The sequence below is a fragment of the Peromyscus maniculatus genome, chromosome 2 (assembly GCF_049852395.1).
Source record: "Peromyscus maniculatus bairdii isolate BWxNUB_F1_BW_parent chromosome 2, HU_Pman_BW_mat_3.1, whole genome shotgun sequence".
NCBI lineage: Eukaryota > Metazoa > Chordata > Mammalia > Rodentia > Cricetidae > Peromyscus > Peromyscus maniculatus.
Genome location: NC_134853.1, coordinates 166,728,042 through 166,755,953, shown reverse-complemented (window position 1 = coordinate 166,755,953; position 27,912 = coordinate 166,728,042). Strand labels below are relative to the sequence as shown.

Here is a 27,912-nt window from a genome sequence, read left to right as displayed (position 1 = left end):
CTAGCCCACGATGGATTGATCCATTGTTTGGGGGCCTCTAGAGAGGTAGCAACATGATAATGAGGTGCACATCATAGCAAAAGCCACCGACCGGCCTGGAAGCAGACCAAACCCCCACAGTCTGCTGCAGGACATGCTCTCATGACCGTCTGCTAGGCCGTAACTCTTGGGGCTAGAGAAATGGCTCGTCTGTTAGGAACACTTGTAGCTGGAGTTTTCCTTCTACTTCCCAGCATTTTCCTCTCTGCTTATCCCGCCTCTACTGTACTTCCTGCTTGGCTACTGGCCAATCAGCATTGTATTTATCAATCAGTCAGAGCAACACATTTACAGCATACAGAAAGACATTCCCAGCAAACACTAGCTTTTCTTCTGGAGGACATGGATTCAGGTTCCGACGCCCACATAATGACTCAGAACCTCTGGTTCCAGGAGACCCAATGCCCTCTTCTGGCCTCTGGGTACCAGGTACCATTGTGATACACAGACATACATGCCGGCAAAACACTCATGCAAATAAAAGGATTTTTTTGTTGTTTGTTTTAAAAGTTTCCATCTGTCACCTTCGAGTAGCTTCATCAGCTAGAGACCAAACCACACAGGCTTAGGGGGACATTCAGGAACCTGTCCAATCTGTGGCAGTTCTGAGTCCAAACATGGGCCTGAAATCATTTTTCCTTCTTTTACCTAAGACAGAGATACCAATAATCATGAAATGCCTAAGATCGTAAGTGCTGTTCAGGCAGTTCTTAGACAAACATTATCTGTCAACTAGAGACCTTCCCTGGAACTCAAGGCAGCCACCAGATGGGAGAACTTCAATATGGTACCACACACGTTACGGGTGAGTACAACCTAGGCACACTCAGCTGGTGAAAATCGCAAGGAAGACAGGACAGGCCGCCTTTTCTCCGATGTGCAAGAGCAGCCTCCCGCCTGTGATTTCACATTGGTTCCTGGAACCTTCACTCACCCTTCTTCCTCCTTCCCACCTAGTGAACGCACATACATGGCTGGGTGTGTGGGCAAGTGAACTGGCAACAAAGCAAGAGTCCAGTGCCCCTCAGCCCGTCATTGCTCACAGAGAGCTTGATCCTAAAAGCATTCATAAAATTGTGTTCCACAGAAACAATATGTAGTTAGATATAAACAAAGACCAGGCTGGCCTTGAACTCACAGAGATCCACCTGCCTCTGCAGCCCAAGTGCTGGGATTAAAGGTGTGCTCCAAGACAGGGTCTCACTATTAGCCTTTGCATTATCTGGATAACCTGGAGCTATGTAGACCAGGCTGACCTCAAATTTACAGAAATCAGCCGACCTCCACTGGGATTAAAGGCATGTACCACTAAGCCTCAGTGAGTTTTTCTTGATCCATAATTTAGCTCACATCAGTGCTGAAACACTTGTATAACATGGCTCTTACCTCGATCTCACCCCCTAAGATAATCGATTTGAAGTGCTTCATCAAACTTGGCATAATATGAAAATCATCTACATGCGACTTAAAAAAAAAAAAGTATCGCTCCTTCAGGGCTAATACCTCCAGCTCAGAAATTCTTTCTAATGGCTGCACTATGTTCTGAAACATACCTATCCTGTGATTATTTAACCTCGTTCCCATCTTTGGACGTTTGTGTTTGTGCAAGCTAATTTTTAACCACTGTGGCTTCTGGAGCAGCACAGGCCGGCTTTGGCTCGACGCCAGGAAAACAGGACTAACCGGAGGAAAGCACCAGCAAGCATTGGGGCAGGATAGCAGGACCAAGCTGACTCTACAAAGCGCAGTAAGCAGCAAAATGCACGCATGCGCAGGCAGCGGGTGCGGGCGGGGCTCCCTCCTGCTGTAGAGCGTAGTTTTCCAACTCCGGCCGCTGGAGGGCGCTTCCGAGCCGGCGCCGAGCGTTTCCGCCGCGCCCCGCCCATTCAGGCTCGCCCCGAGCTGCGATTGGCTGCACGGCGGGAGCGCGCCGAGTCAAGGGGCGGGCCCGCGCCGGCTACAAAGCGGCGAAGGTCACGGCGCAAGCAGGAGCGCGCGGGCCGCCGGGAATCCCTTCTGCGGCCCGCGCCCCCGACCCACCGACCCCGCCCGGGAGCCATGGAGGGAGTGAGCGCGCTGCTGGCCAGCTACCCCACCGCCGGCCTGGCGGGGGGCCTGGGGATCACGGCGTGCGCCGCCGCCGGCGTGCTGATCTACCGGATCGCGCGGAGGTGAGTGCGCGTCCCGCTGCACGCGGCCCGGGCCGCCGCCCCGCCCCCGCGAGGCCACGGCGGAGTCTCAGCTGCGGTCCAGGCCTGCTTGCGAATGCGCGAGACCCTTTCTGCCCCTCCTCCCTCCCCTCACCCCCTAAAGACCTCGTCGGGAAGCAGCCTCCGAGCGTGGCTGGGGGAGGGGGCTCTCTGCTTGCTCAGCCCCTGGGAGGCCTGAGCCCCTGGCCGTACTGCCCTGCTGGGCCTCTGCAGCCCATCGGTTAGGGCGATGAGAGCTGGCACTTGGTGGTCCGCATGCGATGGCAGTAACACTCCTCACGGAAGCTTCCTCCGGAGAAGCCTTCGAGCTTAATGCTTAGGGGAGGCACGTGTGAACAGGAGCGGCTTGAGGCAGAAGCCTGCACGCCACACATTTAGGGAACTTGTCTACCCAAAGGCGAGGAACGCTGTACTCCTTGGACACCTGTCGGGGATGGGTTTGGGGGCAGTACTCTGCCCTGCCATGGCTTAGAGATCACGGGGACCCCAGTACCCAAAGCTGGCCTTGGCCATCCGCCTCCGTGGTCAGACCCCAAAATGGAATAGCTTCTGAAGCATGGTGAAGGACTAGCCACCTGGTCACATTTCCGGAGGACAGGAACATATACGGCTTTATGGAGCCTCTTGGGGACAGCCAGGGATGTGCAGAGCTGTGGTTTGAACTCCTGTCAGCCTGGCTGATGGGTCGCCTTCCTTCTCTCCTGAGGTGGATGACGGGCATAGGTGTTAGAGGTAGGTGAGTCACAGGGGCCTTCTGAGGAGGGGGGAGTGGAAGTCAGCTGTGTCTGGAGGAGCGTGCCAGACTCGAGGGATCTCAACCCAAGCTTCTCAACTTGTTCTCACCCGGTTCTTGGAAGTCAGGGGGGCCCCTTTTTACCTACCCAGGGAGCCTGGGCAGTCTGTTCTGTCCCAAGCAGAGCTTGTCCAGAGCCCAGGCTCCTGGTGCCGATGCCTCTACCAGCCCAGGATAGGGCATGTGGCCAGAAGAGCAGAGTGGGACTGACTGGCAAGGACTGGGTCACTGCCTGTCTGTCACCCCTTCCTTCTGCCAGAGACAGGAACCTGAGGCCTGGGTGAGATGCAGGGGGAGCCAATGCCCCTTCCTGCTCACACCAGACTGTCAAGGGGAGAGCTTGACTGCTGCACATTGGTCAAGGCATGGTGCTGCACGGAGTCTTCGTGAGCTCTGGTTTCATCAGGAGGTAAATTGACCACTCACAGTTCTGAAGCAAGACTGGCCTAGCAAGAGGCTGCAGCTCTCCCCTTCCCTGGAGGGCAGTGCTGTGGCGGGGAATGGGGCTTGAATAAGCAGGAGGAAGGCCTACAAGGAGTTGTTTTCGGAAGGCCCCTGGGTGGCGTGGGTGCTTGCAACTAAGTAGAGAGAGAGAGAGAGCAGGGGCAGGACTGTGCAGGGGCAGGACTGTGGCCCTGGGGGGCCATGGGAAGAAAGTGTCTCATTAGCTCTGTTCAGGTCAGTCCTTCCTCAGTTTTAAAACTGCCTAAACTGTGGCTGTACGTGGTGGCACTCTTTAATCCCAGAGGCAGGCGCAGGCAGATCTCTGAATTCAATGCCAGCCTGGTCTACAAAGTGAGTTCCAGGACAGCCAAGACTACTATACAGAGAAACCCTGTCTCAAAAACATGCACAGCCAGGCGGTGGTGGTGCACGCCTTTAATCCCAGCACTTGGGAGGCAGAGCCAGGCGGATCCCTGTGAGTTCAAGGCCAGCCTGGGCTACAGAGTGAGATCCAGGAAAGGCACCGACACTACACAGAGGAACTCTGTCTCGAAGAACCAAAAAAACACATACACACACACACACACACACACACACACACACACACACACACACACACACAATTGGCCAAAGTGGTTGCTGGGAAGTCCACTAGAGCCCAAATCCGGCCACCCTGCTTCCTTACCCATTGAGTTTTCTTGTCCTGGTCACTGTTAATGATGAGAGCAGCTGCCATTCCTGCCCAGGTGACAGGTGACAAGCAATGAGTACCTGCCATCAGATAGCAGCTCCAGTAGGCAGGCACTACCATCTCACCCATTTTACAGCTGGGGAAACAAAGCCTCGAGGACGGCCCTTTATCTCCCAGCTTAAGTGGAAGAGCCGTCCCACCCACACTGCGCTACCAGCCGAGCCGCCTCTCTGTGCCTGGAGTTCTGGGGTAGACGTCCCACGTCCCTCGTCCTGTGCCACAGCTCTTCATGCTGCTGCTCAGACGTCTTATCCCTTTGCGTAATGTACTTGGGATTCGGCCCTTGCGAGTGCATCTCAGCACCCAGCACTGTCCTGCTTGCACGGCCGTGGCGTCTGCCGGGGTTTATGGAGATGGGCACGCAGCATGTGTAGATGGATACGTGCCTCGGATGTACAGCAGAGCCTGCCCTGGCTTTCAGGACCCTCTGACAGTTAGTCCTGTGTCTGGACTCAGCGCAGCACTCACTCTTCTGAGCCGCCCACTCCAGCTGAGTGGACGCCACTTTATGTGAACATTTCCTGTGACCCTCTCCTGCTGAGGGCACCTGTTTGTGAGTGACAGCATGTACCCTGCATGTTGGCTAGCCCATCCTGTGGCATCTGTTGCCAACTACTCTGTGAATTGTCGTTCTTCTTCTTGTATCCCGATCCAGGCAGTGCATATTGCTCATGTGTCTCGGAAAGCCTTGAATGGTACTTGAACTGAGTGGGTGATGTGTCTGTCCCCAAGGGATCAGTTTGGGGGTCTCTGCTGTTGTCAGTGACATTGCTTGAGATGGGACGGGAGATCTGGACCTTCTTGGTCCAGGGTGTGGAGAGTTGCAGTTAGTACTGCTGCTACTATTGAAGCCCAGGATGTCCCTCCTTGGACTCTTCCTATTCGGTGAGGTCACACTTGGAAGAGCAGAGAAGGCACATCCTGTGAAGCTGAGCTTTCCTTGGACCCTGAGGTCCAAGCCTGGCTCTCGCAGGCCCCTTAGATGGGCACACTGGCCCCCCACAGACTCAGAGCACCTCAGGACAACTGAGCTCCATTCAGTGTCTTCTGTGTGACATAGCTCGGGCCCTGACTGGTTCCTGAGCAGTGCATCTGTGCTGAGGTGTGGGGGCAGAGTGTGGCTCTACCTGAATGTCCTGGGCTGACGGAGAAGACATCACCAGAGGCACATGTCCGTGTTCCCCTGTGTGTGTTCCAAGCCCCTGGAGAGGATGCCAGGCATGTAGTTCCCCTGTCCCCTTCTATAGGGATCCGTCCATCCACCATGGTTCCTTCAGGTTCCCTCTGGCATCCCAAGAGTTAAGTGTCAAGGTGATCAGCTGGGAAATGGTTTCCAGGCCCCCCACCCACCCACGGCAGTATGAGTCTGGCCTGGCCTTAGCTGAGATGCTGCCTCTGCCAGGCCACCTTCCTTCCTGTGTTAAAGGGACATTCCGTCTCATCATCCCCACCTGCTCCCCCAAATGTGATTCATCACAGAATCGCCGTTGTTGGCTTGAGGAAGAAAAGTGGTCCGAGGAGTTTGCGAGGGAAACTTGAGGGGACCCTCAACAAAAACTGGGTGAGTTCTGAGGCCAGAACTGCCTGGTGTGCCCTGGGGCGGTGTAGGACCTGTAGAGTGGCTGCCGGGACAGTTTTCGTGCTCACCCACCCTCTGGTACATGAGGGGCAGCGCTGGTTGGTGCTGGCGGGTCTGAGATTCTGGCCAGCCACCCCGTGCCCACATACCTTTCGGGGCTGTCTCTGAAGGATAGCTTGTGGTGTAGAGATCTCACCGAGCCGAGGTGAACAGTGGTTGCTTTCGCCATAGAGAACACTCAGTCCCTTGCAGGATCTCCCCCCCCCACCCCCCGGCAGAGATTAGCCTCTGACTTTAGGGAAGGTGAATCCCCCGCCTTCCACTTCCACACCAGGCTTTTTCCAGAGGCCAGGAGCCATTTCCCTAGCAACAGAGCTGGAGACCCATAGTGGAAATGATGGCTTCCTGGGTGGGAGGGGCTTCCTGGCAGACTCGTCAGGCCGGAGCCACAGTCCCTGCTTGTCTGTCTTTGGTACCCAAAGCAAGCCCAGAAATTGACCTTTCCCGTCAGATAGGACAGAGCTAAGGAACCCCAGAGGCAGGTGAGTGTGTTGTCTCAGACTCAGGGGCAGATGAGAGGTCACACTGCCTAAGTACCAGCTATGAGCTATGCCTCATGCATAATTATAAAGAGGCCTATAAAAGATGTACAAATTACCACAAACTAAGTGCTTAATTGCCCGGGAATGCCAAACACACGGGCATCCCAGCAGAACACATTTCCAAACCTCCAGCCACAACTGTGCCGCAAGGGTTCTGCATTGCTCTTTCCACTCGGGGGCCAGGAACGTTGTCAAGTACCAGGACTAGCAACAGTCTCCGGGGCAAGGTCTGAGCAACCCATTTGAAAAATGAGGGATTAAACGGAGCTTCTAGGAGGTAGAGTGACCGGAGACCAGGGCACGGGTTACTCTGCCCGATGCACTGTCTTCAGGTTTTCCTGGTGGCCCTGTGCTGGCTTTGTGTGTGTGTGTGTGTGTGTGTGTGTGTGTGTGTAAATGCAGGTGCCTGTGGAGGTGTTGAGGCCAGAGGCATCAGATCCCCTGAAGCTGGAGTTGGAAGGGGTTGTGAGCCACCGGAAGTGGGTCCTGGGATGGAGACTGGGGTCCTCAGCAAGAGTACTAAGTGAGCGGTCTTAACTGCTGAGCCATCTCTCCAGCACTCCTTCCCATCTGGAGGGGTGGGGCCTGAACTGAGGTAGAAGGAAGTGTGAGGCGGGGCTGCTAGAGAGCCCCAGCCTCACCATCCTGTGCCCCTGTCAGTTATTGACATTGACTAGGCTCGAACACTGCTCAGAGCTCCCCAAGAGCAAGCCCCTGTGAGAGGGGTCTTCTTACCCCAGCTGCCAGGATACCTTCCTTAACCTGCCCCAGTGGGTGGGAGGGGGTGGAGCTGCTGCCGGGCAGTGTGTGCTGCCTCAGGAACTACAGCCCCACTGCCAAGGCTGTTCTTCCTGCTGGGCTCCTGACTAGAGGGCCTTTCCTCCATCACAAAGCTCCTCGTTCTTCTCATTGCATTCTTGTGACATCCAGAAGCAGCTGGTGCTGGGCCCGGGCCACTTTACAGCATGGCTTACATGCGGAGTTTGTCAGATGGGGACCTCCCGGGGACACACATACGTGCGTGCGTCCATAGCCAGGGATCCATAGCCAGGGATCCGGCCCTCCTCCTTCAGGATGCTAAGGTCAGAGAATCACGCTGTGAGGAGCCAGGCCATCTGTGTGAGGTGCCTCACTCTCCCCAGGTCTCAGCAGTACCCCTGAGCGAGACAGACAGGGCAAGAGCACAAGGTCCGAATACACAGCTGCTGCCCTTCGCCAGCATTGTTTCTGGATCCTGGGCCTGGCTCTGCTGGGCGCTCGCTGTGTGACCTCCGTGTGTGCTGCCCAGACCCCCAGTGTCCGCCAGGATTATCCTGCAGGCCCCACCTGTTAACCCAGTGTGTGGCCAGCCAAAGCGCTGTGGGCCCCGCCCCCCCCCCTTCACCCAGAAGGCTGGGCCTGCTGAGCAGCTGTGACTTGTCACTGCCCCTGTCACCAGTCCCCACCCCTTGGCCTCCTTGGAGGGATTTTTTTCTGGGAAGGACAGAAAGCTCCCTTCAGTCTTAGAACTCTGGAAACATGACTTCTGCACCCTAGGAGCAGACCTCATGGGACGAGGGGTCCTGAGCTTCATCTAACCATCTTGGCCCATTGGCTATCTAGCCCTGGTCCTGTGCCATCCCACCACCCTAATGTCTGAGACCTGGAACATTGGGGTCTGGCGGCCCTGGGCTCCCAGGTGGGTACTCAGGAGCCTACAGAGCCGGTGAGTCTCCAGCTGCCTCCTGAGAGTATTTTGTCAGTCATTATCATCCTGGGGGAGCACAGCATCTGAGAGTCCCCCTCCCTCCACCATGACGTCCTCCTTTGGCGGGGCCTTCATCTCCACCTCGGATGCCACTCGGTGCTCTTGGATGGTCTCACGTTTCACCAAGGTCTTGACTCTTGTCCTTGGTCCACAGGGTGAAGCCAACGCATACGGTGGTCAACTGCTGGTTCTGCAACCAGGACACGCTGGTGCCCTATGGGAACCGGAACTGCTGGGACTGTCCCCACTGCGAGCAGTACAACGGCTTCCAAGAGGTGGGGCTGGCGGGTGGGCGGGTGGGCGTGCTGAGCTGCCTCTGAGCCGGCCTCGAGCCAGTCTCCTCACTGGTCCTGCCACCGCGTCTCCCTCTAAGGAGGAAGAGCAGGTGCAGGGAGCTGTGGCCACTTGTCCTGTCACCACAACAGGTGGCAAGATCGGGGTCCGAGTGGAGAGCCAAACAGGTCTGCAGCCCAGTTGCTGCAGACACTAAGTCTTCGGCTTCATGGGTGGTTTGTCCTCCGTCACGGCTTTGGCTGCCCAGCCACCATAGTCTGTGTGTGTCCGAGTGTAGCTTTTACTGAAACTTTGTAAGACAGACAGCCTGCCCACAGGCTCAGTTCTCAGAGTGTGTGGTTCTTAAGGACAAAGCCAGGGTGAAGTACATGGGCGAGCAGCACCCCAGGCCTGCCCTGATGCACAGGCTGGGTGGCTTCTCGGCACCTATATTTTTAGAGTTCCACGTGAGACACCATCAGAAGGAATGCTGCTGCTCTTTTGTGTAAAGAAAGCCAGAGTAGGTTTGTGGGAAACCTCGGACCGTCCCTGAGTGGTCTGACTCATTTCCCCACTGACCAGGGGCTCCCTCCCTTCCCCAGAACGGAGACTACAACAAGCCGATCCCCGCACAGTACCTGGAACACCTGAACCACGTGGTGAGCAGCGTGCCCAGTCCCCGCGACCCTGCCCAGCCGCAGCAGTGGGTGAGCAGCCAGGTCCTGCTCTGCCGGAGGTGCAGCCATCACCAGACCACCAAGATCAAGCAGCTGGCGGCCTTCACACCCCGTGAGGAGGTGAGCGTGCCCAGGCGAGGAGAGCCAGATAGCAGTTCACCTCCTGCTCCCCCACATCCCAGCGTGCGTGGCTTCCTTCCCAGCTGGAGCCAGGCTGTGCTCGGTGTGCTCTTGTGACCACTGGAGAACACCATGGAAACCAGGGCCTGTCAGGCAAGAAGGGTTTGTCCCTGAGCAGAGGGAGGTGGAGGCCTTGGGCTCCAGCTGCAGTTTCAGGGGCTACACCCTGGTCTCGTTCGCTAGTCTGTCGTGCCAAGCATGGCATCCTGGGAGAAAGATGCCTAGGAAAGAGAGGGGAAATCAGGAATGAGCCAGGAGACCACGAGGGAGAGCCGTCAAGATGGCTCAGGGGACAAAGACGTTTACTGCTGAGTTCGGTTCCTGGAGTGCTCCAGTGGATGGAGAGAACGGACTCCCATAAATTACCCGCTAACCTCCACACGCTCACATACACACACTAAATAAATGAACAAATACAATTTTAATGTTTTTTACCATGAGGCCATGAGAGAAAGATTGACACCAGGTGACTTTCCTGTTTGCCCCAACAAGAGATCAACAGCCATTCCCACTGATGCACTGGCTGGACCTTGCTGCGTCTCTGAGGGGGCAGGGAACGGGGCGTCTGTCCGTGTAACACAGACCCTCTACCCTACCTGCAGGGCCGGTATGATGAGGAGATTGAGGTGTACCGCCACCACCTGGAGCAGATGTACAAGCTGTGCCGCCCCTGCCAGGCAGCTGTGGAGTACTACATCAAACACCAGAACCGCCAGCTGCGCGCCCTGCTCCTCAGCCACCAGTTCCGGCGTCGGGAGGTTGACCAGGCCCATGGACAGGTCTGAGGCCATGGCGCATTTGGGTGTTGAGTCTGTGTGGGAAGATGCCCTGTGAGCTGGGCCCTAGCGACTGAGACATGGCGTAGCGTGCCAAGACCCCATGCCTGAGAAACAGCTGCCTGGTGGCCCCCGGTGTGGTCAGTTCCTCCTGACAGGAGTGACTAGGATCTCAATGTGGCTCTCCCACACCTTACCCTGGGTTCGAGGTTGCCCTGCTGACCTCTCCACCTTCTAGACACTGTTGCATTCTTCCCCCCCTGTCAGCCTCTTGGCACATTCGGCCCCGTGGCTCCTGGTCGCAGCTGTGCGAACCAAGCACGGGGCTGCACGCGTGACACACAACAAACAGTACAGGGCAGACCCGAGAAGGTGTGGCTAAAATTAACTCTGGTTTTGTCCGCGTGCAAGCAGGCACCTGGGTTTTAAACAGCGGGGATACATCAGGAGGGACTGTGGCTAGTGGGGGGGCGGGGGCTTGTCGTCTGCAGAAGGTGACAGAGTCAGTAGCATGTGCATTGTGGTGAGACCTGCCCACAAGGAAACTCCTCCACCCTGTTGGAGATGTGGTGGGCGTCTGCGTCCACTGTTCTTTCCACGATGGAGCTGGCCGCTGACCACTGGGCCATGCTGCTTCTGTCCCTGCTGGCCTGGGTCTGCACAATAGGACGGGCAGCCCCTGTCCTCAGGTGCTTGGTTCTTATTCTAGCTTTCTGGTTTCTAACCTGAGTAACTTCTTAGCAGAAATCTTAATTGCACTTTTATTTTATCCAGAAGTATCTGCACATATAGTCGAGTTCTAGTTAAGGGTAATAGGGATTTATTGATTGATTGATTTGTTTATTTATTTATTTATTTTTAAGATTTATTTATTTATTATGTATACAGAAGAGGGTGCCAGATCGTATTGCAGATGGTAGTGAGCCACCATGTGATTGCTGGGAATTGAACTCAGGACCTCTGGAAGAACAGTTGGTGCTCTTAACCTCTGAGCCATCTCTCCAGCCCCTTATTTTGGTTTTTTGAGACAGGGTTTCTCTGCGTAGTTTTTGATGCCTGTCCTGTATCTCGCTTTGTAGATCAGGCTAGCCTCGAACTCAGAGATCCACCTGGCTATGCCTCCCAAGTGCTGGAATTAAAGGCGTGCACCACCACCACTCAGCTAATAGGGATTTTTGATGAAAACGTGACAGTGATTGAAAAATTTGGAAGAGTAACGTCACCAGTGTGTCAAAAGGGTTTCTCTAAAGAACAAGTAGAACTCGCCATAGTGAGGCAAGAGCCTGGACTAGGATGGGGCAGCAATGGCCTGAGCATCAAAGTAAGGGCTTAAAAACAGGGCCCTGGCCAGCATCCCCCATGGTGGGCATGGGGTGGCCATTGGTGGCTCTCTGGCTTCTCACTGACCCATCTCTCCCTCCCTCAGAGCTTCAGTTCGTCGGCAATGAAGGCCCCCTTCCAGGTCATCCTGCTCCGTGCCCTGGCCTTCCTGGCCTGTGCCTTCTTACTGTCCACTACACTGTATGGCCCCAGCGAGCCCTTCACCCCAGGGGCTGCCCTGCCCCCGGCCCTCCCTCCTGGGGGCAACAGCTCTGCTGCCTCAGACAACACCACTTCTCAGGCCGAGGGCTGGCAGCAGCTGCTGGGCCTGTTGCCGGAGCACACCACAGAGAAGCTGCACGAGGCCTGGGCCTTTGGACAGAGCCACCAGACGAGCATCGTGGCGGTGGGTCTGCTCACCTGCCTGCTGGCCATGCTGCTGGCTGGCCGCGTCAGGTGCGTTCTGAGGCCGGGTGGGCAGAGGTCGGCACACTGCTGCCGGGGGGAGGGCGGGGGGGGGGGGGGGGGGGGAGGCCTTGTGGTCCCCTGCTCTGGACCCAGCTCCGTGCAGCTAGACAAGCCTGTCCAAGTTCTCTGGGGTCAGGAGGACAGCGCAGGACTGCAGAGGACAGAGACTCTGTCCGCCACTTGTTCTCCGCTGCAGCCAGTCACCTCAAAATCTCTAAAATCAGAGTAACAGAAGCCGCCTGCTCCTGTGCTGTGGGAACCCAAGTGAGGGCAGTCTCCTGCCTCGGTTCCCAGGCCAGGCGATGGGTGTAGGATCACCGGCTTGCCTAGCGCAGGCAGCCCTGAGTCCTTCCGCTGGCCCCACTGTGTCCTCTTCTGATCTGGACCCAGTGTGCATGGGGTGCGGGGCAGGAGGGGGCGGGACCACCGGGCACACGCTCACCCTGCTTTCTCCAGCAGGCTCCGACGGATTGATGCCTTCTCCACGGGTCTCTGGGCCTTGCTGCTGGGGCTGCACCTGGCGGAGCAGTACCTGCAGGCTGCGTCGCCCAGCTGGCTGGACACACTCAAGCTGAGCGCCACCTCCCTGTGCTGTCTGGTGGGCTTCACCGCAGCCGTGGCTACAAGGAAAGCGACGGGCCCACGGAGGTTCCGGCCCCGAAGGTCAGAGAAGCAGCAGTGACTGCAGGGTGGGGAGGAGGACGGGGTGGACCGTGACCCACCCGGCAGAGCCTGAGTTCGCACTTACCCCCGTTGTCCCGTTGACTTCCCGGCACTACCCAGCCCCCACACCCCGGTGCCGCTCACCATTGCCACCGCCGCCTCTGCCCCACTGTGACCCTTTCATGGCCCCAGTGATCCAAACATGCGTAGCTCCCAGGGGACGTGCCTCCGACCCGTGGCTCCCGACCCGTGGCTCCCGCTAGCTCCAGGAACTCCATCTGGTCACAGCTCCTCCCTGGCTCTGACTCCAGGTGAGGACGCAGACTGCCCGCCGTACACTCTTGTCATTTGTCACTGGCTGGGTGACCAGGCCATGGCCTCAGCAGGGTGAGCTAGGACTAGAGCAGAGCCGGCCCTCAGCCCTTGAACTTCCCTTGTTTCCTCTCTGCGTCTATTCCCAGTTCCCTGTTTCAAGACCTTCCTGAGACTTGGGGTCCCTCAGGTCCTTCCCTGGCAGTGGAGAGCACAGTTCGTTGTGGTGAGCAGGAGTCCACCAGGCAGGAGGACGATGATCCCAGATCAGGAGCTGCTCTGCACATCTAAGACCCAAGGGGACACTTGTGTTGGTGACACAAGTCCTTGTCACCTTGTTCCTCTCTAGTGTCAGTGGCTTCCTTGGAATAATTTGTGGAGGGTGCCAAGGCTTCTGCCCTCAGTTTCTCTGGGGCAGCTGCAGGGCCCATGTCTCAGCCCCCCTCTCAGGCAGTCTCCACCTTAGGGGAAGGGCCACAGATCAGACCCTTGCTAGCTGCATGGTTCTACCAAACCCCGGCTGTCCCTTAGCCTCGGTTAACCATCTGAAGTAGGAAGTGGGTCCTTCCGTAGGGCCCTGGGGTGCTGACCTCAGTGGGTTTGAGGGCCATGTGAGGTGAAGGGGATGGCCATGTAAAAAGTCATTGTCCAAGGCCCATCCTGAGCATAGGCTGATGCTGTACCCACTTGGCATGCTGCCCTCTGGTGGCTCCTGATTGGGCTGCATGCTTCCTCCATAGCTGTCCTTCCCAGCGCTTGTCCGCTAAGCTGCGGCTCCTTGACAACCTCTGCACCAGAGCCCCGGAGGGCAAAGGCAGATTACACATGAGTGAGTGTCACGTCAGACACACATCAGCTGCTGGGTCTTTGTGAGGTGGCTTCTTGGAACCCTATTGGGAGCCTGAGAGAGGCACCCCGCCCCCACTGTGGTCATCCCGTTTGAGGGTCCTTCGAGCCGTTCTGCCTCTGACCCTCTGTAATCAGACAGCAGCCTGTCTTACTGGGCTTCGGGGGTGGTGAGCCTGAAGTGTCAGAAGCCTGGGGCTTCTTTCTGGCATTGCAGGGCTCAGCTTGCTCTGGGTGAAGGGTGGGGAAGGCCCCCTCTGAAGAGGTGTGGGTGAGGCCATGTTTGAGATGTGGGGCTGCTACTGCTGACCCTGGGGGCACAACTGCCTGAGAGAAAAGGGAACGCCTGCCTGTCTCTCTCCCAAGAAACCGTCCTGCAGGAAGAAAGATGGGGCAGGTACTGGGGCCATTGTGCGTCCTCTTGTGTATTGTGGACCTCACTCTCAAAGAGGCTGACAGTAGGGTGCTAATTTCTGCGATCTTGGCATTGGATAGAAGCAGGGTGTGTGTGTGTGTGTGTGTGTGTGTGTGTGTGTGTGTGTGTGTGTGTGTATTTAAATTATTTATGATATACAGAACCAGCTCTGGCCAGCCAGGATCCCGGCTAAGCATGTTGCTCCTGCCTTCTGGTGGGTGTAGAAAACATGGCGGAACAAGGATTCCTGGTGTTTTAAAGAGTTTTGTGTTACTTATTAACATTAATAGTCCTTTTGTTGGTTTGAGAAAGTGCCAGGACGTTCTGGTGTCGCTGGCAGAAGCTGAGGGGATGTGGGCACCCTTGGATTGTGGCTTGTTGATAGGGACAGCCTCCAGGCCAGCCCTGGTCAGAGTGGGATCATCCCAGATACATACAGGTTGTATCCCTGAAAAATGAAGGGAGCCTCGGCTGTACTCACCTCTGGGTCTGGGGTCCCCTTACTGACCCAGCAGACTCTCCAGTAACACTGGTCCTGGGGTAAACCACCAGGACCACGCTCCTCCGTCCCCTGGCCAGCCCATCCACCCTGCTGTGTCCTTTATCTGCACCCGGAACAAGTCTCATGTCGTCTAGTAGAATTGTGACTGATTGTCTAGTGACCCTAACACTGTAACCACCACTGGCCATAGACGTCATGTTTTGAATGCTGTGTTCTCAATAAATGCCTCCTGGGTCCTGCTCATTCCGGTTGGCACCAGGTACCGCGTCTTTTTTTCTTTCATGATTCTTCAGAAGGGCTTCTGTGCCAAGGTGGGAGGTGGGTGGATTTCAGGGGCACCGCATTTACACAGGAGTCTGGGGTTGGGAGCAGGTTGGGGAGCTGGTGAGGACATGGAGGAGGGCACAGCTGTGCCTTTGTCTTGCTGCCCAGTGTTTTCCCCATGCGGATAAGCTGATGCTTGAGCAACTACACTCTAGGGCTGGGAGGAGGAAGGCTTGAGGCTCCCCTCAGGGTTGGATTAGTGAGTTCCAGTCTCCGCCTGATGACCCTTCTCACAGTCAGGGCTCCCAGGAAACAGGAGACTCAGAGCGTTGGGTTCGAGCATGCTGACATTCAGGGACCACTCACTAAAGAAGCGTTGGATCCTTTGCAGAGGACACCACCTCAGGGACTGCCCAGGGCAGAGCAGAGCTGAATCCCTGCCAGGCTCCCACCTTTGGGTCCACTCATCTGCTGATGCCACTGTGTCACAGCCAGAGGGAACAGACCTCCAAAGCCCTCTCTCACAATGCTAACATTGTCAGAGGCTTCAGGACGCAGTTTCCTGTGCTTAGTGGCCAGGACTCCCTGGCTTGACCAGGGCATGGCCCTGGGGTTAAGCCCAGCTGGAGAGAGCGGGGATATGCTAACAAAGCCCAGGTCAGCTTTTGGTGCTGACCTCCAGGGCCAGGAGACCATGGTTCCTGCCTGCTGGGACCTTCTCCATGCACTGCATCACTCACTGCTTGCTGAGCCTTGGGGGCTGCCTATTCCAGGGTCACCCTTGGCTCCTAGCTATGGCAAGAATGGTCCAGGAGGCCTAATGTAGGGTCCTGCTGCCACCTGCTGGAAGGACTTGGCCATGCCTATGCACCTGCTCTGAGGCTGACTGACCGACTCCCTGCCACAGCTTCCACCAGATTCTCAGCAGGGCGGTGTTTTCCCACGGGGGCTCATTCACAGTCAGGTGTATACCCAGGTTCCAGCCTCACCTCTGCTGGCCCTAAAGAGCCTGAATGTGTCCCCCCTGGGCCGTTCATTAAGGTCCCTCCAGACTCAGTTGTAATCCTGAAATGGAAAGATAAACTGCACTTTGATTTTTGGGAGTGGGGGGGCGTTGTTTTTGTTTTTGTTTTGGGTACTGCAAATCAAACCCAGATACACACACACACACACACACACACACACACACACACACACACACATACACACACACCAAATACTCTGCCACTGAGGTAAACCCTATCCCACAAAAGTCAACTTTTCTGCTTAAGACTGGGTGTTCCTCAGAGTCTTAGAGTGAGGAGTAGGGCTCCTGCCGGCCCTCAGGAGGAGAGAAGTCAGGGGGCGTCCAGGAATGGCCTCTGCAGGTTTGCTGTGCCCTGCTTTCCTGTTTCCCAAACACTGAGCTGGAAGGAAAGTCGGGTGCTTCACAGTCCTATGCAAGAGACTGGCAAGGTCATCCGACTCTCTGGGCATTCACCATATGGCTACATACACTGCTCTCACAAAACTGAGAAATGGGGAAGAGGTGGTGGGGAGCTTGGCTAGCAGTAGCCTCCCCCAGCACTCGGCCATGACGGCCTGGGTACCTTGGCCCCTGCTCACCATGAGGCCTGACCCTGCCAGCCCATCCGTCGGCACATTGTCTGCTGGGCTCATTTGTCCCTTGGGACCGAGGTAAGGCTGGATACCGGAAGCTCCTTCCAGATGGCAGACTAATGTATTAACTGCCTCGGCCCTCCCCGTAACGGGTGCCTTAATCAGAAGCATGGTTGGCCTTCCGGCCTGTGGCCACGTCAGGTTCTGGTGTGTGATCTGTTCTGTTCTCAGGTTAAAGAGACACTGTCACCTCCTGTCTTTCGGGCAGCTGGGTGGGGGTTTGGGGGTCTTTTCTAAGATTGAGCTTGGTGTGTACACTGTAAGAGCCTTTTCTGGGTGTCCGAGGCCTGGCCATCTCCCCCTGTGCTGCAGGAGGCAGCATCATGAGGCAGCCCCAGGGAGATGTGGCAGCACCCAGCCCAGTTGGGCACCGCCCAAAGATCACTGAGTCCTGCTGCTCCATTGGGAACTTCTAGGCAAAGAGTGGGAGGTGGCCAGAGGAACCCAGGTCCACTGAGCCTCGCTGAGAGCCTGGTCTAGGCATGGAATGTTTGCTTCAGGGCCAGGGTTGGCATGAGGCTGGCATGAGGCTGGCCAGGGTAACAGTGTCACTTTAATGCTGAGACCCGTAGTAGAGGTAGATTGCAGTGAGCCTGAGGGGTCGGAGGGGGCATGTGGGGTGGGGTGGGTCCTGCTGGCATCTCCCAGCCACCTGCTCCTAATAAGTGGACAATTGCTCTTTTGCTTCAACTAACGCACGCCTCCTCTGGGACCCCGACTCAGGCCCACCTCACACCCTGGGAGCGGCCGGGCCCCATTGTGCAGAGGCTATCTCCAGAACCTTCCTGGCTCACTCTCCTCTTTGTGCCCCATGGGCCCTTGCAGGTACTTCTCAGGAGACTCTGCCAGCCTTTTCCCCTCCAGCCCCAGCCTGGCCATGCCCTGTCCAAGCATCACATCCTCGCCAGCGTCCCTGTTCATCCCCACCCCGCCCGGCTTCCTACCTCTCACCAAGCAGCAGCTGTTCCGATCTCACCGTCGGGCCTCACCCTCCTCACTGCCGGGCCGCCTCAGCCGGGCCCTCTCACTGGGAACCATACCTTCTCTGACCAGGACAGGTAAGACCTTGGAAGGATTGATGACCGAATCAGGCTGGGGACAACTGAGCTGGCATCTTATGGGGGGAAGATGAGGCAATACCAAAGAGTTGTTTTTAACTCCGGCTAAGGAGATGGGCAGGGCCAGCCTCAGACCCAGGTGAGCCCTCTCAGCAACCATATTAACCGATCACCTCCCCATGTTTCCCTCCTGTAGGAAACATGGGCCTGTAGGAGAGTGTCCCTCCTGAGTGGTTGTGTTTTTTGAAATGATACATTTAAAGGGCTCAAAAAGGGACCAGAGATATAGCTCAGTCAGTAGGGTAATTGCCTAGCAGTCACAAGGTCCTGGGTTCAATCCCCAATACTACTAAACCCAGCATGGTAGTGCACACCTGTAACTCCAGCACTCTGAAGGCAAAGCTACGAGGATCAGAAGTTCAAAGTCACCTTCAGCTACGTAGCCAGTTTGATACCAGCTTGGGCTACGTGAGACCCTGTCCGCATCCCCGTCCCCACCCCAAAAGTGCTCAGAGTGACAAGTATCCCTTGTGTCTTAGTAAATGACTGCTCACTGAGTTTTGTCATTTTCTACCTTTCTTACTGGAAAACTGTGTGCCTGAAGGGCAAGGATTTTGTTTCTGTTGGTTGTATTTGTTGTTGCTTGTCTTGTGGAGCCTAAAAAGACCAAGCCCTGGCCCTGTCTGGAGGGACTCTTGTCTTGCCCCTCACCTTCCTAGTCACATCTTCTCGGTTGGTATCTTGTTTTTTCATTTTGTTTTTAAATTGTGTGTGTGTGTGTGTGTGTGTGTGTGTGTGTGTGTGTGTGTGTGTGTAGAGGTGTGTGTATGTAGAGGTGTGTGTGTGTGTGTAGAGGTGTGTGTGTGTAGAGGTGTGTGTGTGTGTGTGTGTGAGGGGGTGTGTGTGTAAAGGTGTGTGTTTGTGTGTGTAGAGGTGTGTGTGTGTGTAGGGGTGTGTGTGTGTGTGTAGAGGTGTGTGTATGTAGGGGGGGTGTGTGTAAAGGTGTGTGTTTGTGTGTGTAGAGGTGTGTGTGTAGGGGTGTGTGTGTAGGGGTGTGTGTGTGTAGGGGTGTGTGTGTGTGTGTGTAGGGGTGTGTGTGTGTGTGTGTGTGTAGGGGTGTGTGTGTGTGTGTAGGTGTATGTGTGTGTGTGTAGAGGTGTGTGTGTGTGTATATGTAGGGATGTGTGTGTGTGTGTGAGGGGGTGTGTGTGTAAAGGTGTGTGTGTGTGTGTAGGGGTGTGTGTGTGTGTAGAGGTGTGTGTATGTAGGGGGTGTGTGTGTAAAGGTGTGTGTTTGTGTGTGTAGAGGTGTGTGTGTAGGGGTGTGTGTGTGTGTAGGGGTGTGTGTGTGTGTGTGTAGGGGTGTGTGTGTGTGTGTAGGGGTGTGTGTGTGTGTAGGGGTGTGTGTGTGTGTAGGGGTGTGTGTGTGTGTGTAGGGGTGTGTGTGTGTGTGTAGAGGTGTGTGTGTGTGTCGTGCACAAGTGCCAAATCATGCGTATGAGGTCAGCTCCCTGCTGCCACCTGTGGGATCTGGGAATTGAACTCGGATCGTCAAGCCTGTCCATACGGCTTCTGCCCACTGAGCCACCTCACCAGTCCCATATGTAGTTTTAAACATGCTTAATCCACGTGTGTTAGTGACGATTCTTACTTGCTTGAGTCTGCCTCGATCTCAGAAGTGTCCTGTGCCTGCGGGTATTAAATGAGCTTCAAGGCAGAATGTGGGTACGTCTTGGTTCACCCCCTTTCTTCTTTCCTAAACTGTAGAAGCTGGGCTTGGTCATGTAGCCAGGCTCCCACTTAACCCCTCAACAACTTCGTCAGAACCCCAGGACTCGCTCAAGGTCCTCCTACCATTGAGAGCTGGCTGTGAGCCTGGCTGCCAGGCCCCTGAATGCAGGCTGCTTCTCACCCTGACAGACACCCGGACACTGCAGGAGACAGCATTTGAGCTAAGCGGGGGCCTTGAAGTAGGGGTGGGTAGAGATGGGAATGTCCTTAGTGTGGAGGCGTGGGTGACCCTGTGAGCCAGGTTCCTCTGAGAGAATAGTGCCAGCCTCTCTCTCTCTCTCGTTCATCAGAGCAAGTGTCAGGCACTACACAAAGCTCGAGGCCGCAGGCAGGCCGCAGCTAACGGTGCTGACAGGCCGCTGCTGTCGGTGAGGGACAGCCGTGGTGTGGGGTCCTGGAAGGGAAACCTGACCGACGCTGGGAGTGTTTTCAGGAACTCTTGTCACAAGTTGGGAGCCCGCCCGCCCTCCCCCTGCAGGACCGTCTGTGGCAGGACCTACCAGAGCCTGTATGAATGTTGGGGAAGAGGGGTGCAGGTCTTGGGGGTGCCGCTTCTTAGTTCTTTAAAAAATAGAACCAAACCGAACCTGGTGATGCATGCCTGTGATCTCAGCATTTGGGGGGCTGAGGAACCTCAGAGTTCAAGGCCAGCCCAGGCTATGTAGCAGGTTCTTGTCTTTAAATAAATAAATAAGTAATAAAAACAAAAAGCGAGAGCAGTGGCCAGGCGGTTAAGAGTGCGCACTGTTCTTGCAGAGGCCTCTGGGTCTGTGGCTAGCATCCATGTCCTGCAGCTTACCACCCACCTCCTGTAACTCCAGCTTCAGGATAGCCAACACCAAGGCGAGGCGGGCCTTGCCCTGTGCGGGAAGCAATTCTCCTAACCCTGTTTACCTAGCTCCAGGCTCTGCCTGCCACCCACCCAGCTGCCAGTGTGCCCCTTCCCCTCCGCTGCTCTAGGGGGTAAAATGGGGGCGATCCTGCCAGCTGTGAGCAGTTGTGTTGCCGGGTGGTGTTCTTTTCCCTGTCTGACATAGGCCAGTCATGTACACTGGGGAGATTATGAGGATTTACTGTATGCAGCAAACTAAAGAATTAGCCTGTAAGTCAGCTGGTTGCTGCTAGCATGCACCTGAGTCTCATCAGGGTGCAGGGCTGGGGCCTTGGTTTCAAACTGGGTGTGCAGCTCAATGATAGATAGAACACTTGCCTAGGGTACACAGGACCCTGGGTTCTCCCCGGCATCTGTAATATAATAATAGTAATAAAATGAGGCCGTTGTTGCGGGGTTTTGGTGAGAGGAAACAGACTAGTTGGCCAGGCACTCGAAAGTGGACCCTCTGCAGAAGTGACCGCTGGTCGTAATCAGGAGGGGGTCCTGATAACAACAGAGGTTTCGCTCCTTGCCTTCTCAGTAGAGAAGTGTGTCCCGTGTGTCTTCTGCAGCCCCAGGCTGGCAGCGGGCAGTGCCAACAGCTCTGCCCTGGGTCCCCAGGTTGCACTGACTGAGAACAGCATGGTTGACAGACTTCTATCTCAAGCCCCTTGGGAGAGGAAGGTAGCAGTCCCAGTGACAGTTTGGCCTTTGCTACAGGGCTCCCTGCTCTTAGGGACAGGAGGTCTCTCTGCTGAGGCATGAGGTGGCAGCAGAGTTCTTTGGGTCCAGGGTATGTATGCCCTCTGGAAGAGTGATAGGTGGACCCCAGTCTCCAAAAGGAGTAGGTCCTCAGCATGTTCTTGCTATGGTTCACATACCAGGAGACCAGGTCTAGAGCTCAGACACCAGGTGGGCCTCCTGTCTTTCCCTCCCTGCCTTCCATCTGTCCTTCTTTCGGTCTTTCCCTCTTTCTCTCTCTCCTTCTGCATGCTTCTGCTTCTCTGCCAGACGCTAAATCCTGCCCCTTGTACTGCACGGAGATCCCTTCCCCAGCTCCCACAGATCTGCTTTGCGGGCACTCTGATGGGCATACTTGAGTTGCAGAGCCCTTTCCCAGGCATCTGGCCTGGCCGAGAGGGGAAGAGGGATCAGCATGGCACTTCAGCTGCTTGAAGCTGCATTTGGGAGAGCATGAGATGTGAGACAGGGCCCTGCCCTGAGGGTGTACTTAATTTAGGAAGAGGCTGTGTTGGGTTCCCCATAGGTCCAGTGATTTGGGACTGAGAATTATGGCGACCCCTGGGAAAGGATAGTGGAACTCAAGATGACTGGAAAGTGGTGCCTTGGGGTTGGAGAGATGGCTCAGTGGTTAATAGCATTGGTTGCTCTTCCAGAGGACCCAGGTTCAATTCCCAGCACCCACAAGGCAGTTGACAATAATTGGTAACTCCAATTCCAGGTGGTCTAGCACCCTCTTCTGGTCTGTGTTGGCATTGCATTCATATAGTGCACATGCATGCCAGTGGACACTCATGTACTTACATTTTAAAAATGAAGGTTGGCCAGGCGGTGGTGGTGCACGCCTTTAATCCCAGCACTCGGGAGGCAGAGCCAGGTGGATCTCTGTGAGTTTGAGGCCAGCCTGGACTACCAAGTGAGTCCCAGGAAAGGCGCAAAGCTACACAGAGAAACCCTGTCTCGAAGAACAAATAAAAATAAAAATAAAGGTTGATTTTTTTTTTTTTTTAATTGCGTTGTGTGGAAAGAAGGTCAACACTGAAGAAGCAGAGACTGTGGCCACTGCTACTTCCTCTGACCCACTGGAGACTTAAGTGTCTTCATTGGCCAAGTGGGAAAGTTCCCACGTGTCCTGGATGGCAGTACCTGTTTTCATGAAAGCATGTAGTACTGTGTGGCCGGATGTGGGGACAGAGGGTGGTGGCCGTCACCCTCAGGTCTGTCCATGTTGCATTTCTCTTTCTGTGTAGACTCAGGATACCTGTTCAGCGGGAGCCGCCCACCATCTCGGGTGTCTCCACCTGGGGAGGTTTCTCTGTCAGGTGAGGAGGAGGAGGAGGGCTGGCAGAAGGGACGGGAAAGCTGTTAACAGGTGCCCCTGAGGTGACTAACTGTGAGCTCTGGGGGCAGTGGACCCAGGTTCAGACCCCAGCCCCGGGCAAGAGACGAACATGGATGTGTCTTAAGTTTCCTTGATGGGAAGTAGGGATGGGAAGGTGGGGTCAGACACTATCACACAATGTTCACAGGTAGTCAGGTGCCAGCCGCAGCCCTAGCAAGTCAGGCCAGCTGACCTCAGATCAGCTCTCAGCCCAGGGAGGTCAGATACAGGGCTCTAGGACATCCCAACCCTCCCCCTGTTCCCGGCGAGGCCCTGGCCCCTCCCTCCTCAGGTTCCTGTGGGGCTTCCCACTTTCCCAGCCTGCACCTTACCTTCTTCATGGCCGGGGGGGGGGGGGGGGGGGGGGGAGCACCAGGTGCAGGTGGCCGTGTGGCCGTGTGGTGCCCCGTGTCCCTGCCTGCTGTGGTAACTGTCGTCTCCCTCCCTCTCTGCAGACTACTTCTCTCTGCTGTCAGGCGGCTTCCCCTCCTCCGCCCTCCCCTCCCCGGCACCCTCCGTGGCCAGCTCCATGGCCTCCAGCTCTGGCTCCCTGCGCCACCGCCGGCCCCTCATCAGCCCTGCCCGGCTCAACCTGAAAGGGCAGAGACTGCTGCTCTTCTCAGCCCCCGGGGAAGCGCCCAGTACCCCCAGCAGCTCGGAAGAGCACTCACCGCCCAGTGGCAGCCTCGTGGTTGAGCCTCCACAGCTCGCCCAGAGGACTCACGTGCGGGACACGAAGCACAGCATGGGTATGTGTGGGGGGCCCCTGAAGCGTGCAGTAGGTACTGCCATGGGAGCTCTTGGCTGATCCCCGAGGTCATCTGGTACTGTGGTGGGGTTTGTAGTCACTCTTAGGCACTAGACTGCCCAGTGTGGCTCTGGTGATCTTGAACCCTCTCTGATGAGTGCTTTTACCCTTCCCTCTTGACTTTCAGGGTCCTCATTTACTGAGGGCTGGGAAGCCTGTTAACAGTGCACTGTCAGCCTGTGCCTGTCATGGGTGCTTCCATTTTCTGCCAAGCATTTTTAAAAGTTAATTGGACTCTCTTAAACTTGAGACCTTGACGTGGGGTGTCTGGCTTTCTTGGGTCTATAAATGTGAGTAGATTTGACCACAGGCTGAGTGGTGCCCAGAGGAGGGGATAGGCAGACAGTCCGTGGCCCTGGAGCGCTCTGGTCCTCAGCCTCACTGCCCCGTGGGACTTGCTGGTGCCAGTCGGCACTCAGTGCTGCCCTGACCGCAGCAGGGGTTCAGACAAGGCCGTGGCCCTCTGCCGCTCAGTTTGGGACTTGTGAGGACCTCGTCCTGGGACTGAAGCGGAGCTGCCGGGGTGTCCTGGCGTGGACCTGTGAGCACAGCGGGGTCACTCTTCCTTCTGCAGACGTGAGATCGATGCTGGCGAGAGGCAGCGCCTGCAGCAGCCACTCCATCAAGAAAGAGGACGACTCGTCCCAGTCCTCCACGTGCGTGGTGGACACCACCACCAAAGGGTGCTCGGAGGAGACGGCTCCCTGGAAAGGTCTGTGACCCCAGCCAGGGTGGGTGAGCCATCCCAGGCTCCCTTTCTGGGGATTAGTGTCTGTGACCAAGAACCTTCTAGAGTGCCACATCTGTGACAACTCTCCACTAGTTCATCTAGCTGTTTAGTAGCCATGGGTAGCCCAGGGCTCCTGTGAGCAGACACGGAGGACTCTGGAGTCTCCATGTGGTAGCAGGTTGTGGGCCCGGGCACTCTAACGGCTTCCTGTTTGGGTCAGAGTGCCACCAGCCCCCTGGGTTGGTCCTGGCTTACTGACAGGCAGGGTGTGAGACTATCAGTGAATCCTGGTAACCTCCCGGACATGGGCACACAGGTCAGCAAGTGAGGTTTCCTGACTGGGAACCAGTACTGCTCCAGGATCAGATCTGAAGTGTGGTCTGGTGACTTTGAGGCCATGGTGAATAGACCTGGGACCTCATTCTACTTTTGGTTATTATGTTGAGCAAGGTCTCCTGTAGCCCAGGCTGGCTTTGAACTCATGAAGCTGAGAAAGCCTTTGATCTCCTTATCCACTGCCTCTATCTCCCCAGTGCTGGGATCATAGACATGTGCCACCATTCCCAGCTCTGAGTCTGCTTTTTAATCTCTGAGATGAGCAGGGTAGACCCCGATGAGCCCTGATTTCTTCCTTTGTGACATGAGTATCTTGGTTGCTCCTTTGTTACCTGGGTACAGTCACAGGTACCTAGAGTCCATGTTGTTACACAGGTTCTGAAAAGAAATGCCTTCAGAGAAGCAGGCCTAACCAGTACCCTGGGAGGGCCCCCAAACAACCAGTACCCCCAGGAAGGCCCCAATCAGTACCCCCAGAGGGTCCCAGGTTCAATATGCAGGGAGGACTTTGCTAGAGGGAAGACTAGCTGTGGCCTGGCCAGCTGGGGCAGGCCTGAGCACCCCATCTGGGGATTGGGGTGCCAGCCACACTGCTTCTGATCGTGTCTTCTTACAGCTCGTGTTGGTCCCTCTCTGCTCCGGGGCCTCCTGGCCGTGAGCTTGGCCATCAATGCACTCTTCACCTCAGCCTACCTGTACCAGAGCCTGCGCTGACGACCTTGAGTGCCCTTCCTTCCGGAGGGCACTGCCCAGGTGCATGCTGCTCCCACCACTGCCGCGCAGTTCCCTCCCTGAGGGGCTCTGTCTCCGCCTTGACACCAGGGCCCTTGACCCCCCGGGGTTGAGTCCCTGACCTCAGGATACCTGCTGTCCCCACGACAGACTGCAGACCTCAGCTGTGTTTGGTGCTGACACTCTGACCCTGAAGCCAGGGGTTCCTGACATCTGCCAGCCCCAGGGGCACCAGTGCTGCTGCAGCTGCAGCAGGCCAGGCTGCCTGTGCCCCCTGCTGCCCACTGAGTCCTATCTTCCTCTGGACTCAGACACCAGGGGTCTGCCTCAGAGCCCCGCCAAAAACCCACATGAAGAAGGCCCCTGGGAGAAGCATGTGGAGCCTGAATCACTTCCTCCTTACACCTGCCCACTCCAGAGAGCAGGCCTCTTCCTAGCAGGCACCTGGAGCCCACCTTGCCCCTGACTGTGGGCTCCAGGCAGGGCTGAGCAGGTGGGGGCCTGTGTTTGTCATCGCCCCCCCCCCCGCCCCCCGCCCCCGACTCCTGCCTCACAATACCTGTTTGGCAACTTCTGGTGACTCTCAGCAGGTAGCTCCTTGTCCTGAGCACCAGAGCCACCTTGGCCCATTTGTCCAAGCCTCCCTCTCACGTCATCCAGAGGCCTTGCCTGGTCTGTCAGTTCCACGTGAGCTGCACAATCCAGATGAGACTGGACCGCCCCTCACCCAGACCCCTTCCTCCGTCATCCCCGAGGCCCTGCTGTGCTCTCCTACGTCCTGCCCCCACCTGTGTCCCATGTGACCTCTGGCTCCAGGCCACCTCAGTCGGCTTCATGCCCAACCACTGCCCTGCTGAGGACAGTGCAGGCTTCTGGAGCACATGTGTCCCGTGAGGAAGGAGGAGGAACCTTGGCCCAACCCTGGCCCTTTGGATACTGTGGGGCCACATGTGTCTGGGGGGGTCAGTCGCATTCCCCATCCCAGGCTTCGGCCCCAGGCACATGTGTGTATGTGTGTGCGAGTGTACATACGTGTGTCTTTGTGTTACACTGCTTGGGATTTGTGGTGGGGGAGGGGCATGGGGCAGGGAAGGTCTTCACTGACATTCAGGGATAAAATTTAACTTTATTTTTCTACACATTTTTTGCCAGGTGAGGCGTATGCTTTGAAACATCTGCCTCCAGCTCCCCCTGCCAGGGAGGTCATTTCTTAAGCTTGGGGTGCTTTAGTACTTTTTTTTTTTTAATCACAAGGAAGGAGGCCTGCCCTGGCCTCCTGTCTAGGAGCTCTTGATGACATCCTGGATGTCTCACACTCCAGCATGTGGGCAATCAGGACAGTGTCAGGACTCCATGAGTCCAGCTGCCACCAAAAGTCCCGCTTGGAGGCGGCTCTTCTTGGTCTACATTTGTATAGTGGGTGTGTCATGTTTTAACATTTGTTTTCTTGCCTAATGAAACCAAATTGTTCCCCGGCATCCTGTCTCCTGCCCTGAAAGCATCCAGGGAGACGCTGTGGCCCCTCCCAGTAGCACAGCAGGCCAGCCTGGCCCCCTGTGCACCCATGAGGGCCTTGTACTTAAGTTTTGACTCATACATAAAACATGACGTTATTTTTCTTTACAAAAAAAAAAAAAAAAACCTTAGAAAAAAACATACCAACCTTTGACTTATACCAGGCTGTGTTGTCTTTATTCATTTGCTGGAATAGCCCCCTGGGAGAAAGGCGCCCAGCCCAGGGTGGCAGTGCCAGGTAGGGGGTTGGTACAGAGAATCCATGGAGTTCTGATTCTTGAAGGAGTGAGCTAGGCTGTCCTCTACTGATCTGCACCCCGAGGCCTGATGACCCACAGGAAATGATGGTGTGGGCAGGCACGTGTGTCACCGAGCGCTCCCTGCTCAGGCTGGAGAGATGGTCGTCTGTCCTTTCCGTTGCTGTGGAAAGGCATCCCGACCAAAAGCTGATTCAGATTATAGTTCCAGTTCAGTCTGTCATTGAGGGAGGGGCATTAAGACAGGAGCTTGAAAGCAGGCCTGCGATGCTAATCCACACAGCCATTAACTCTGACCAAGGAACTCAGCCAAAGAAGGAGGGCAGGGACCCCAGGGGTGCTGCTAGCTGACTAACAGTCTGGCTTTATACGGTCGAGACCCCTGCCCAGGTGGCGGTCCTGCCTCTAGTGGCCTGGGCTCTTGCGTCTGCATCAGTGAAGGCAATCCACAGACATGCCAACAGTTAAATCTGATCAGGAATTTCCTCAATTTAAGGTCTTTTTCCAGACTAACTTAGACTCTCAGGTTGATTGAGCTAACCAGGACCAGAGGTCAGCGAGTGACCAAGATTTGGTTGTCCCAAGCCCTCAGGCTAGCCCTGTGGATCTCCTGGCCACTAAGCTCAGAAACCTGAGTGGAACACTGCCTGAGTAGGTAGGAGGCTACCACAGTGCCCATGCCCCATCCGACTCCCTTACAAAGCCTGTGCCCTCCCTGCCCCCCAGCAGGCCCTCTTCACAGGTGCCCCCCCCCATCAAAAGTTCAATGGTGTCCCTTGAGAGTTCATGAGCTGGGTCTGTGGGGGGTTCCGTGAGACAAAGCCTGCCACGCTGTGCCCCCACCTCGCAAAGGCCCGCCCGCCCTTCCTGTCCTGGTTGCTACCCTCCGCCTTTTGAAGGCGTATTATGCACTTTCTGGATCCCACAGAGTGGAAGCAGAGAACTGACTCCAGCAAGGTGTCCCCTGACCTCCACTTGTGTGTGGCGGCTCACTCCCACTCAGACACAAAATCGTGTTAAATAAAGGGCCAGTGAAATGGCTCACTCACTAAAGGTGCTTGCCACCAAGCGTGACAGCCTGGATTTGATCCTTGGAACTCACATGGTAGGACCTGAGAACTGATTCCTTCAAGCTAACCTCCACCCATGTGTGTGTGATCCAGCACACAG

General features: G+C 56.1%; 1 protein-coding gene across 2 annotated transcripts; it reads left to right on the top strand.

Moving 5' to 3' along the window:
• Positions 1-1,989: 1,989 nt before the first annotated feature.
• Positions 1,990-26,643, top strand: Tmem201 (transmembrane protein 201). 2 transcript variants are annotated; one of them, XM_006975214.4, is made up of 11 exons: positions 1,990-2,210; positions 8,320-8,440; positions 9,041-9,235; positions 9,898-10,074; positions 11,498-11,847; positions 12,319-12,522; positions 17,346-17,578; positions 22,234-22,305; positions 22,820-23,113; positions 23,747-23,884; positions 24,855-26,643. In XM_006975214.4, exons 1-11 carry the CDS (start codon positions 2,098-2,100, stop codon positions 24,950-24,952), a joined length of 1,995 nt encoding a protein of 664 aa, XP_006975276.2. In that variant the 5' UTR covers positions 1,990-2,097; the 3' UTR covers positions 24,953-26,643. The 2 variants fall into 2 exon arrangements, with proteins under 2 accessions (XP_006975276.2, XP_042128401.2); XM_042272467.2 differs by lacking the exons at positions 22,234-22,305; positions 22,820-23,113; positions 23,747-23,884; positions 24,855-26,643 and adding an exon at positions 19,345-19,644.
• Positions 26,644-27,912: the final 1,269 nt, after the last annotated feature.